The sequence below is a fragment of the Canis lupus genome, chromosome 11 (genome assembly GCF_048164855.1).
Source record: "Canis lupus baileyi chromosome 11, mCanLup2.hap1, whole genome shotgun sequence".
NCBI classification, from domain to species: Eukaryota; Metazoa; Chordata; class Mammalia; order Carnivora; family Canidae; genus Canis; species Canis lupus.
Window position 1 is genome coordinate 9135356 of NC_132848.1, and position 13740 is coordinate 9149095.

The following is a 13740-nucleotide window of genomic DNA, read 5'->3' on the forward strand; positions in this document are numbered from 1 at the left end:
TGGACTCTTAAGAGTCTCTAAAGCAGGGGCCCAGTTTTACTTTCTAACCTTATAACTGGTATTCCTGTTCTCTCTTTATTTCTTAAGTTATTTTATTTTTTTATGTAAGCTCAATGCCCAAAGTGAGGCTTGAACTCAAAACCCCGAATCAAGAGTTGCATGATTTACTGACTGAACAGGCCAAGTGCCCGCCCCTCTGTTCTATTTTTAAATCACTATGGACTGCTTACCTTTTCTAATACATATTGCAGTTTTTCCTGCCTCTGTCTTAGGTTTGGTTGTGGGTTTTTTTAAGATTTTTTTAAATGTATTCATTTGAAAGAGAGAGAGCAAGCAAGCAAGAGCCTGAGCAGGGGAAAGGGTTAGAGAGAGGGGGTCAGAGGGAGAGGGAGAAACAGAATCTGCAATGGAGCAGGGAGCCTGATGTGGGACTCAATCCTAAGATCCCAGGATCATGACCTGAGCCGAAGGTAGATGCTTAACCGAGTGAACCACCCAGACGCCCCATCTTAGTTTTTATTATCCCTTCCAGCTGCAATATCTCCATCTCCATGCACACTGTTTTTTTCACCAGCTGTCATTCTGATATCCTGATTTCTCCCCAAAACTGAATATGACCTTTGCCCTCTTTAAATCTCTTTGACAATTTGGTCAAATTCACTGATGACACTTAGCATATGTACTCTGTATTAGCTATGTTTGTGTAAATATACATCAGCTTCTCAAGGACAGAACTATGCCTTACTCATTTTCCTGTTTTTTTTACAGTGCCTTATATAGTGCCCTACACAGAACAAGAGCTCAACAAATTTTTTAAAGATTTATTTATTTATTTATTTATGATAGACATAGAGAGAAAGAGAGGCAGAGACACAGGAGGAGGGAGAAGCAGGCTCCATGCCGGGAGCCCGACGCGGGACTCGATCCCGGGACTCCAGGATCGCACCCTGGGCCAAAGGCAGGCGCCAAACCGCCGAGCCACCCAGGGATCCCCTCAATAAATATTTTTTTTTCAATAAATATTTTTTAATTTAACTTTAATCAGTTATTTATGTTGTGAAATCTACAGATTCCATTGACCTGAGAAATATTATATTTTACTATTTAAACTAACTAGATTTGAATTTAGAAGAAAGTTCTCCTAAAATATCTTCTTCATTATTGTATATATGAAATAAACAAAACTCGGTCCAAAGCCATCAGTAGAGAAAAAGCATTAAAACGAACAAAGTGAGGTATAAAATAAGTTTTGGTCAGCAAGTTAAAAACATACTCTGAACAAAATCTCACCTGAGAGAGGATTCATTCAAATTTCTGGGCTCTTTGCCACTCCAAGAGACAGGGCCATTAATCTCTTCTTTGAGCAAAAAAAGGAAAAGAAAAAAAGTCATTTAATAATTAATTACATAATTTTTTAAAAGATTTTATTTATTTATTCATGAGAGACACAGGGAGAGAGGCAGAGACACAGGCAGAGGGAGAAGCAGGCTCCATGCAGGGAGCCTGATGTCGGACTTAATCCTGGACCTCCAGGATCATGCCCTGAGCCAAAGGCAGATGCTCAACCGCTGAGCCACCGAGGCGTCCCTTAATTACATAATTTGATTGAGTTTGTGAAGAAGTTACAGTTACATGTAGTGATTTGATGACTGTTCATAAATCCTCACAAAAACTTGCAAGTCCTGGGACTCCTGGGTGGCTCAGTTGGTTACATGTCTGATTCTTGATTTCAGCTCAGGTCATAATCTCAGGGTTGTGAGATGGAGCCCCACATCAGGATCCACGCTGGGTTTGAAGCCTGCTTAAGATTCTTGCCCTTTCCCTCTGCTCCTCCCCCACTTCCCTCTAAAAAAAACCCCAAAACATAAAACTTGCAAGTCCCAAATTATAAACTGGGCAGCATGACGGAACAAAGGGAACCTTGGCTTGATGTTAAAACATGTGTGTAACTTCGGACTCTTGTAAAAAGTTACTTTACAATTTACAAGCGTTTTACCAGTTATTTTATCACTCTGGACTTAGTATTTTAATTTATAATAATGAAGATGGTAATTCTGTGAATGAAAATAAGGTAATGTATATAAAAAGGACTCATGGGTGCCTGATAGAGTAGTTATGCAATAAACATTAAAGTAAAAATCAGGGGCTCCTGGGTGGCTCAGTCAGTTAAGCATCTGGCTTTGGATCAGGTCATGATCCCAGTGTCCTGGGATGGAGCCTCCCTGCTCTGTGGGGAATCTGCTTCCTCTCCCACTCCTCCTGCTTGTACTTTCCCCTGCCCCCCCCTTCATCAAATGAATAAATAAAATCCTAAAAAAGAAAATGAAAATCAAAGAGCCAATCATAACTTACATCAAGAAAACTGTCATGTCCTTCCAACTATGTAAGTGTATTTTGTTTATTTGGAGGGACAAATAATAATAGTATCTAATAAGTATTCTGAGCAGGAACCAAACTTCCATTTCCATAAGCTACTCCAAGAGGTCAGTATTATCCTCACATTCTGAGCTCCAGTGGAAGCTCAGTGTTCCCTGTGGCACCACCTCCCCATCGCTGCAGAAGGGTTGGAGTCATGATTAGTGATGCCTAAGCAATACCTAGAGCCAGAGAGGAAAAGAGAGAAAGCCCTGCTTCCACAGAGAATTCCTTTTAGGAATTTCCCTGGTTCTGTCAGCTGCTTTCTTTCTTGGGTTGCTTGCTTCCCTTTCCACCTCCCTTCCTTTTGATTTTTCCAGGGTTTTTTTTCCTTTTTTTTTTTTTTTTAAGATTTTATTTATTCATTCATGAGAGACACAGAGAGAGAGGCAGAGACACAGGCAGAGGGAGAAACAGGCTCCCTGTGGGGAGCCCAATGCGGGACTCGATCCCAGACCCCAGGATCACGCCCTGAGCCAAAGGTAAAAGCTCAACCGCTGAGCCACCCAGGCATCCCAGTTTATTTTTCTTTTAAGGTAAAATATACACAAAATGAATTAAAAATCTTAAGTGTGCTTTCACAGAGTTTGACCCCCTTTCCTTTTTGAACTCCTCTGCGTAATTCTCTTTCACTCCTGTGGGTCTGAGAGGAGCCCAGGGCACCTCCATGCTTAGAAGAAAGAATCCTCTCACCTCAGAGAGCTGAAGGTGATCCTGGAGGGGGTCAATAAAAAGATGGCAAAAAAAAAAAAAAAAAAAAAGGATGGCTGGAAGCTGCAGGCCATTCTGGCTTGCTCTGGTCTAGACTGAAGGAGTAGTCCACACAGCCCCCTTGAAGTCCAGCAGAGTTCATCAGATTTGGGGATCACCTAGGGACTTGAGGCAAAAAGCCTGATAAAAGGTAGGAAACTGAGAGGTGCCTGACTGGATCTGTCAGTAGAGCATGTGAGAGACCTAGGGACCTTAATTCCCTAAGAGACTCCAAAATCCTTCAATAGATTCTCTTTGGCGTTTGATCTTGGGAGTGTGAGTTTGACCCCCACATTGGGTATAGAGTTTACTTAAAAATAAAATCTAAAAAAAAAAAAAAAAAAAAAAAAAGGTAGGAGACTGGAACTGCAGGAGATAACTGTCATTTTATCTTTCCAGTGCCTTACCTTCTATGAGGAGCTGGCCTCTTCTACAGTATGGGTGCCCCATACTTTTTTTTAAGATTTTATTTAGTCATTCATGAGAGAAACAGAGAGAGAGGCAGAGACATAGGTAGAGGGAGAAGCAGAGTCCAATGCGGGACTCGATCTCAGGACCCCAGGATCATGAACTGAGCCAAAGGCAGACGCTCAACCGCTGAGCCATCCAGGTGTCCCCTAGAGTCCCCCATCTTTAAAAAAAAAAAAAAAAGATTGCTCTATCCAGTAAAAATAATGATGATTCAGCTCCAGTGCCCCTCACTTATATGCATTCCTTCCAAAGTCGTAGGAGAGGCCTTAACAACATGTGCACATGGTCAAATGTTTTTATAAAATATGTAGAAGGAAGACATTTCAGCCAGTCATTCAAGACCACAGGCCCTTCCCACTTGAGTTTTCCTTCTGTCTCACTTCCTCTCTTGGGAGTATCCATAGGCACTTTATGTTTGTGATTCCTTCTGCCCATATTTCTTGGAAGTGCTGCAGTCTTTTTGATGTGGGAAATGAAGACAAAAGAAAAAATTAAATTTCCTTACTGCCTACAGCCCATTGACAAGTCCTCTAGGGATTCAGTGGACTTGATGTCGATACTTTTTTAAGGGCAAAAGGCAATCTTAGCCTGACACTCCTCCCCCCACCCCCCCTCCCCCCGCAGGATCCTGTAATTCTCCTTTAACATATAAAAATTCCTTTGGAAACCTCCTTTATCTCCATCCCCCAAGACATATGTTGGCAATCATCCCCATAGCATAGGACCCACCAGTATACATCTGAAGGGTCTTCTTAGAGACTCCTACTATCCCTAATGCCCTCCCTACTTGAAGGTATACATTCAGTCACCCATCACAACCCCAGGGCAGCTCTTCTGCCCCATGGGTCCTGTCCCTGTGCTTTAAAAAAAAAAAAAAAAAAGAATTCTTTCTTGACCATTTGCTCCAACCCCAACATTTCCACATCAATTGTATTACGTGTCTTGACTCTTTTTTAAAAAGGCTCTGCAAACTGTGTGAGTTTTGGTCCTCAAAAAAATCTGGATCCACCCCTGTCCTAGCCATAGCTGGCTGGCCTGGGAGTGGGCTCTGTGTCATCCAAGTTGGGCTGATCAATGTCCTTCTAGACTTAGGACATTTGGACATGAGAGGCAGAGCTAGGAGTCTTTGAAACTGGCCACACTGAGAAGAAGGTCCCTCACAGGTTGTTCAAGCCCAGGAACAGGCCACTGGGTTTCTGGTCTTAGACTCTTGGGTTTCTTCTGTTCCCCTCTTGATTCCCTAAGAGACTCCAAATCTTTCAATAGATTCTCTTTGGCATTAAGGTAGGCAGAGTCAGTTTTTTCTGCTTGTAAGTAAAAACAAAACAAAACAAAAACAAAAAACCTCTACTAGTTACATAAGCTTAAGACCTCAGTCATCATAGACACTTCTAATAGTAGGCATTTCACAAGTGTGGGTACTAATGGTGATACAAATAATGCCCTTGATCATTGCTGGAATTAAGTAGAACATATTAGCACGTGTGGCACAGAGGTTGGACGGCTTGAGCCTCTTGCTTCAGGACTACATATTACAGACTATTTGGGAGGTGAACCACAGGGGTCCTGGGTATACAGCAATACTTCGTCAGGGAACAAGCATTTTGGAGGAGAGCTGGGAAGAAATGGAGCACAGCACTGTAGGCATCCTGGAAGGGGGAAAGAAATCACTGAGGCTTTTCTGTTTGGGAAGCTGGTATTACCTACACAATCCACCGAAGTTGAATTCCAAGTTGGAATCCAAGTTCACTAACCAACCATGAACTTTTTTTTTAAGATTTTATTTATTTGACAGAGAGAGAGAGAGCACAAGCAGGGGGAACAGCAGGCAGAGGGAGAGGGAGACTGAGCAGGGACCCCGATGGGGGGCTCCATCCCAGGACTCTGAGATCATGACTTGAGCTGAAGGCAGTTGCTCAACCGACTGAGCCACCTAACCCTGAGTGCCCCTCAGCCTTGAAGTTTCTCTTTTTTGTGTGAGTCCATTAAAAGGTTATGACAGAAAACAACTCTACTGTCAATGCCCCTGCCCCTCTTTATGTTAGCTTTAAATGTCATTTGTAACAATGGTATGGAGAATCTTAGGATCATCTATGACCTCCACTGAGAAATGAAGCACAACTTGATCTCCGTTTCTACATCGGGTGGGAGGGTCTGGCCTCCTAGATGCCAATAGCCAGGGCCTGGCAGGTTTAGGGCCATAATGACAAGAGAGTCTGAATACAAATAGATGATAGAGTTTTCTGCCGATGTTATCTAGTGTGCACGCAGCAATTTACAGTCTTCTTCAGTAGCTTAGGTATGAAATCCTTCCACCATTTAGCGCGATGGATATCTGATGACATGTTCAGTAGTGCTGGTCAGGAACATTTTTAGAAAGGACACTACCCAAAAAAATGCAGTGCTTTAACTGCAAGAGGTCTGATTACATTTGTCAAAGTCCTATTCCTATGGGGAAGACTGCCAAGCCTAGGTAAAAATTAACCACTAAACCTGAGAGATTCATCAGTCCCTTGTTTTAGTTTTCTTTTTTTTAATTTTTTTCTTTCTTTTTTTCCTTTTTTTTCTTTTTTTTAATAAAGATTTTTATTTATTCATGAGAGACGCACAGAGAGAGGCAGAGATACAGGCAGAGGGAGAAACAAGCCCCCCATGGGGAGCCCCATGTGGGACTCCATCCCAGGACCCCAGGATCACACCCTGAGCTGACAGCAGACGCTCAACCACTGAGCCACGCAGCTGCCCCTTGTTTTAGTTTTCTACTGCCTCAATGATTTCAGAAAAGATGTGGAATTTAGGTATAAAATAAAATATTATATATTTACATTTATATGAAATCTAGTTCAGTTTATGTGTCATCAGATTACTATGTTTCATTCTGATTTGAGGATCAGTATACTTCATGTTATGCCAGTGTTTCAAAATATGCCACTAAAGCCATAGTCTTTTCTACGCATCTAGAGCTGCGGTGACCAGTTCTTTAGCTACTAGACACCTGTGACTATTAAATTAAAATGCAGTTAGTAATACTAGTCACAGTCAAGTGTTCAGTGGTCACAGGTGGCTATTGGCTACTGCGTTAGACATAATTAGACTACATACAGAACAGCTCCCTCATTGCAGAAAGTTCTACTGGATAGTGCTGTTGATAGTAACTCAATTCATTCTAGAGCTTTAGCAGCTAACACAGTTCACCAGTGTCCCTCTTCTCCTGTTGGCATTGTTCCTTTAGAGTTTAATACAATCCTCTTTCATCTACATATAAAAAGTACAATCTGAAGTGCTATCTCTGACCCATAGAAGGACACATGTATATACTGTAGAGAAAAGCCTCTTTTTCTATATATCTCCAGAAAAGTAAGGCCTAATTAGGAATCCTGTTGACAATGTGACGATGAAACTAAGTATTTTTACTACAAACGATTTGCACTTTTGAGCTTCCTTTGTTAGGATAATAATCCAGTTGATTTGAGTGTGAGCTTCTTTGCCACATGACACAAATATTCCCTAGGCTTTCACCCAAGAGGTTTGGAGTAGTTCTAATAATTATCTTTATTTAAATGCTGAGCAGTTAATGTGTGCTACTTCTCTAGGCATGATGTCATCATTATTAACACTAAAGACTCTAGTGATGACTGTTGTCAAGTAGATGGTCAGACAGGTTTGAACCTTTCTCTTGCTTAGGGACCACATATTACAGACTGGGAGGTAAACCACAGAGGTGCTGGGTATACAGCAATACCTCACCCAGGGAACAAGCAGCTTGGTGGAGAACAGGAATCAGAGCACATTACCATTGGCATGCTGGAAAGGGGGACGTTTTTTATTGTCTCTTGTGTGCTGTGTATGATCCCTTGTGACAGTGGCAGTTTTGTGTTTTCAAAACTCCCTGCACAAACGTATCACATGGAAGCTTCAGAGTGGAAGAGAGGAGAGTGGAAGAGAGGTATAATTCTACAAATAGCCATGTGCATGAACACAAGATAAGTTTTTTTTTTAAAAGCATCTTCACTACTTTTAACATCATTTGCAAAGTTTCTAGGAATTTAAATTTCACAAAACTTCTACCCGTAATTAGCTTCTTTAATGTGTGTTTCTATCTTCTTAGACTTGGTGAGGGGGGAAAAAAGCCAAGACTAATTATGCGTGTGGACAAGGATAAATATGCATTTAAGGCAACCAACGCCAGTTAGGTACCCTAATTAGTGTCACAGGAGACCTGGTGAGCGACCAGGGATTTCATAAGTCTAATTACAACTTCTACAAACAGTTGCCATGCCATAGAGTGTCAGTGTGGAGAGGTGCTTGTCCATACAAACACTGGATAGTTTTCTCACACTTTGTGAGATCAACACTCTAAGAGCTCTGAGTCAGACTTGGAGTGAAGTCTAGTGAATTGAGTGGAATGGGCTGGTCTAGCTACCCTGGCTAGAGGCCAGAAGTGTAAGGGCCTATCCAGGAGCCCTGTTGGACCTCATTCTGCTCTTCTTCTATGCTAAGGATGCGATCTCAACAGCTGATGCTTTCCTGCTATGTGCCCAGCCTTGCCCACATTATTTCATGTACTACAACAACTCTGTGAAGCTGGCAATAGAGTCAAAGAAACTGAGGCTCACAGAGACTGTGACTTGTAGACAGCCACACAGCTGGGAAAGGTGGGAGCCAGGATTCAGATGTGGGCTTAGCTAGTCCATAGCCCATGCTCTTTTTCTCTGCTTTTTACCAACTCCCAATTATAGGGATTGATACCTTAAAAGGCTCCTTTAGATATGTACACATTTCATATACATATATAAAATAAGACCATGAAATAGTGTACTGCTCAACTATATATTCTATTTTTTAAAATTTGTCCTTGAATTTTTAAAACTTATTCACTAGAAACATTTAAGTAAAGCCCAAAATGTGAAACATAAAAGCAAGGAAGCTCTGGTTGAGCTGATAAGTACCAGGAGCCCTGATTCCTCATCCTCCCCCTTTCTCCCCACCCCACTGTGGATTTTCTAGATCTCCTTGTGCACAATGGGAAAATCTGCATCAGATGCTGAGCTCCCTAAAAACAAAATTAAAGATGGCTTTTCATCTTTTTATATAAGTATGAATCATAGTTCTTAGGTGAACAGGTTCCCAACAAATATTTTTGAATGAAGAGTGAATACTGTTAATAGCCATAATAAACCATAATTATCAGGGAAGAACCTTGTGGCTTCCCTTGCTTGTGGGAGCCCAAGATTCACAGAGATGACTATCAGGACTTTTCCTAAAGCCAACTTCACAATCATCCCAGTTATCCCCTGTACTTCTTGATCAGGTTTTTAATTAAAATTTGTGGTTGTTAATAAGGGTATTAAAATTAAACAAGAACTGACCAAACGGAATCCAGATTCTAACTGGTTCTTTATTTTTAAACCAATATTTAGTGAACACACTTCTCTCTTTTTCTTTCTTCTACCTCTTCTCTCCCTTTCTTCCTTTCCTTTCTTTTCTTTCCTTCCTTTCTTTCCTACATATCCTCATGTATAGCAGACTACGCCCAGGCACTATGCTGCTGAGAATGGATGGATCAACTCACTAATCATCATGGAATTACAAATCAAAACCACAAAGAGAAATGCCTGGCTGGCTCAGTGGTTGAGTATTTGCATTTGGCTCAGGTCACGATACAGGGGTCCCAGGGGTCAAGTCTGCATCGGGCTCCCTGTGAAGAGCCTGCTTCTTCTCCCTCTGCCTCTCTCTGTGTGTCTCTCATGAATAAATAAATAAAACCTTAAAAAAAAAAAACCATACACACAATGAGATACCACCTCCCAACTGTTAGGATGGCTATCCTTAAAAAGCCAAAAGATAGCAAGTATTGGTGAGGATGTGGAGAAAAGGGAACCCTTCCTTGTGCACTGTTGGTGGGTATGTAGACTGGTAAAGCCATCATGGAAAACAGTACGGAGGTTCCTCAAAAAACTAAAATAGGACTACCATATGATCCAGCATTCCCATTTCTGGGTTTATATCTGAAGGAAATAAAATCACTATCTCAGATACCTGAGATGTCTTACATACTGCCCTCTTCATAGCATTATTTACAGTAACCTAAGTGTCCAGCAATACGTGAATGGATAAATAAAATGTGTGTGTGTGTCGGGGGGAGGGTGTACGTGTGTACACACACATGCATGCACACACAATCTAATATTATTTAGCCTTTATTTTATTTTTAAAATTTTTATTTATTTATTTTTGAGAGAGAGAGAGCACGAGCAAGGGGAAGGTCAGAGGGAGAAGCAGACTCCCCACCAAGTAGGGAGCCTGACAGGGCTCAATTCCAGGACCCCAAGATCATGACCCAAGCTGAAGGCAGATGCTTAACTGAGCCACCCACGTGCCCCATATTTAGCCTTTAAAAAAGGAAAATCTGGAATGCCTGGGTGGTTCAGTCAGATGAGCATCCAGCTCTTGATTTAGGCTCAGGTCATGATCTCAGGGTCCTGGGATCAAGCTCCAAGTCTGGCTCTGCATTCAGTGAGGAGTCTGTTGAGGATTCTCTCTCCCTCAGTCTCTACGCACCCCTCACCCACCACTCGCATTCTCTTTCTCTTTCAAATAAATAATGACGAAAGAAAGAAAAAGAAAGAAGAAAGAAAGAAAGAAAGAAAGAAAGAAAGAAAGAAAGAAAGAAAGAAAGAAAGAAAGAAAGAAAGAGAGAAAGAGAGAAAGAGAGAAAGAAAAGAAAATCCTGTGATACCTGGCTGGCTCAGTCAGTAGAAAATCTGACTCTTGATCTTGGGGTCATGAGTTTGAGCCCCACATTGGGTGTAGGGATTAGTTTAAAATATAAATAGTAAAATCTAAAAAATACAAAAGCCTACATTTGGGACAATCTAGATGAACCTGGAAGACATCAATCATGCTAAGTAAAATAAAGCAGATACAAAAGACAAATACTACAAAATCTCAGTTCATGGAAACCAAAAAAGGCAAACTCGTAGTAACAAATAGTAAAATGGTAGTTTACCAGGGGCTAGAGGTTAGGGGAAAAAGGTAAATGTTGGTCAAAAGGTAGATGTTCATTATAAGAGAAATAAGGTCTGGAAATCAAAATGCACAGCATGGTGACTATAGTTAACAATAATGGAACGTATACTTGAAACTTGCAAAGAAAATAGATTTTAAGTGTTCTCATCACTCACACAGAATGATAACTATGTGAGATGATTAGCCTGATTGTGGTAATCATTTCACAGTATATACATAGATCAAAATATCACCTTATATATAATTTTTATTTGTCAATCATATCTCAGTAAAGCTGCAGAGAAAAAAAAGAACATTCTTTTTTGTCTCATAAAGAAATGCATCTTTTCTTGTGTCATGTTAAGAAATATATTACATACCTTTTTTGTTGTCAGAACTGGCATGATGAAATGGAAATGAGAATTTCTTGATGCCTTTTGATTTTTCACACTCTTTTTTCAAAACAGTTGAAGAATGGATGATACGAATATGTTGGTTGGTTTCTCTATCTGGTGGACTCAAAAACTGTGGGTAATCATCAATCTGAAAAAAAAATTATGATAGAGCTGAGGACAAATACAACTGTTTATCTATCCTGTGATAATAAATCCCGTAAAGCTTAGGGCAAGTTTAAACTGCATTCTCTCTTTTTTTTTTTTTTTTTAAGATTTTATTTATCTATTCATGAGAGACACACAGAGAGAGAGAAGCAGAGACACAGACAGAGAGAGAAGCAGACTCCATGCAGGGAGCCCAATGCAGGACTCGATCCCCAGGCCCCAGGGATCACTCCCAGAGCTGAAGACAGATGCTCAATCGCAGAGCCACCCAGGTATCCCTAAACTGCATTCTTTTTATTTTTTTCCCTAGGAAATCTTTCCTCTTCTTGTGAAGTCTCTCAATTCTTCCTCTATTTGTTTTAGTCTTTACTAAAAATGCACTTAGCAACAGAACCCAAGAAGCTATTTACACTATGGGATTGCTAAATAAATAGTAACAGTGTTTTTGTTAAAATATATCCATCCCCATTTCATTTTGAAAATAGATTTTTTTTAGGGGCTCTGGGTGGGTCAGTCCATTAATCATCTGCTTTTGACTGAGATCATGATCCTGGAGTCCCCAGATTGAGCCCTACAGAGGGGCTCTGTGCTCAGTGGGGACCCTGTTTCTTCCTCTCCCTCTGCCTCTCCCATCCCTCAGGTTCTCTATCTCTCTCACTCACTCACTCTTTCTCAAATAAATAAAATCTTTAAAAAATTGGATTTTTTCCCTCTTTGCAGATGATATACTGTATATAGAAAACCCAAAAGACTTCACCCCAAAATTGCTAAAACTCAAATAGCAATTTAGCAATGTGGCAGGATGCAAAATCAATGCACAGAAATCAGTGGCATTTCTACATACTAACAATGAGACTGAATAAAGAGAAATTAAGGAATCAATCCCATTTACAACTGCACCCAAAACCATAGGATACCTAGGAATAAATCTAAGCAAGAGGGTAAAGGATCTATATTCTAAAAACCACAGAACACTTATAAAAGAAATCGAGGAAGACACAAAGAGATGGAAAAACATTCCATGTTCATGGATCGGAAGAATAAATATTGTGAAAATGTCTATGTTACCCAGGGCAATTTACACATTCAGTGCAATCCCTATTAAAATACCATGGACTTTCTTCACAGAGTTGGAACAAATAATCCTAAAATTTGTATGGAACCAGGAAAGACCCCAAATAGCCAGAGGAATGTCGAAAAAGAAAATCAAAGCCGGGGGCATCACAATGCCTAACTTCAAGCTGTATTACAAAGCTGTGATCATCAAGACAGTGTGGTACTGGCACAAAAACAGACACATAGATCATGGGAACAGAATAGAGAACCCAGAAATGGACCCTTAATTCTATGATCAACTCACCTTCAACAAAGCAAGAATATCCAATGGAAAAAAGACAGTCTCCTCAATAAATGGTGTTGGGAAAATTGGACAGCTACGTGCAGAAGAGTGAAACTGGACCATTCTCTTACACCAGACACAAAGGTAAACTTAAAATGGTTGAAAGATCTAAATGTGAGACAAGAATCTGTCAAAATCCTAGAGGAGAACCCAGGCAACACCCTTTTTGAACTTGGCCACAGCAACTTCTTGCAAGATACATCTATGAAGGCAAGGGACACAAAAGCAAAAATGAACTATTAGGACTTAATCAAGATAAAAAGCTTCTGGACAGCAAAAGAAACCGTCAACAAAACTAAAAGGCAACCTACAGAATGGGAGAAGATATTTGCAAATGACATATCAGAGAAAGAAAGGGCTAGTATCCAAGATCTATGAAGAACTTATTAAACTCAACAGCAAAGAAACAAACAATCCAATCATGAAATGGACAGAAAAGATGAACAGACATTTCTCCAAAGAAGACCTACACATGGCCAACAAGCACATGGTCCACATCACCTTGTATCAGGAAAATACAAATCAAAACCACGATGAGATACCACTTTACACCAGTGGGAGTGGCTAAAATTAACAAGATAGGAAACAACAGATGTTAGTGAGGATGTGGAGAAAGGGGAGCCCTCTTGCACTGTTGGGGGGAATGCAAGCTGGTGCAGCCACTCTGGAAAACAGTGTGGAGATTCCTCAAGAAGTTAAGAATAGAGGTACCCTATGACTCAGCAATTGCACTACTGGGTATTTACCCCAAAGATACTGATGTAGTGAAATGCTGGGACACCTGCATCCCAATGTTCACAGAGCAATGTCTACAATAGCCAAACTGTGGAAGGAGGCACAATGTCCTTCGACAGATGAATGGATAAAGAAGATGTAGTCCATATATACAATGGAATATTACTCAGCCATTAGAAACGACAAATACTCCCCATTTGCTTCGACGTATAGAACTGGAGGGTATTATGCTGAGTGAAATAAGTCAATCAGAAAGATGAGAATTATATGGTTTCATTCATAAATGGAATATAAGAAATAGTGAAAGGGACCATAAGGGAAGGGGGAAGAAACTGAGTGGAGAAAATTAGAGAGGAAAGACAAACCATGAGAGACCCCTAACTCTGGAAAATAAACAAAGAG

At 40.6% G+C, this 13740-nt stretch overlaps 1 protein-coding gene and 1 long non-coding RNA gene across 33 annotated transcripts in view; one reads left to right on the plus strand and one right to left on the minus strand.

Annotated features, from left to right (window-relative positions):
- Window positions 1-13740, plus strand: part of LOC140642469 (uncharacterized) — a 120046-nt gene that overhangs the window by 73545 nt on the left and 32761 nt on the right. For all 5 annotated transcript variants that reach the window (XR_012038889.1, XR_012038886.1, XR_012038888.1 and 2 more), the window contains one exon: window positions 11312-11476. This is a non-coding gene — a long non-coding RNA (uncharacterized lncRNA). The remainder of the gene's footprint in view (window positions 1-11311; window positions 11477-13740) is intronic.
- C11H12orf56 (chromosome 11 C12orf56 homolog) overlaps window positions 1-13740 on the minus strand; it is a 112722-nt gene that overhangs the window by 70398 nt on the left and 28584 nt on the right. For 26 of the 28 annotated variants that reach the window (XM_072843103.1, XM_072843107.1, XM_072843094.1 and 23 more), the window contains 2 exons: window positions 11025-11187; window positions 1291-1357 (listed from right to left, as the gene is read on the minus strand). In XM_072843103.1, the coding sequence (XP_072699204.1) occupies window positions 1291-1357; window positions 11025-11187 (230 nt within the window). The remainder of the gene's footprint in view (window positions 1-1290; window positions 1358-11024; window positions 11188-13740) is intronic. The other 2 variants (XM_072843080.1, XM_072843084.1) reach the window with 1 other exon arrangement.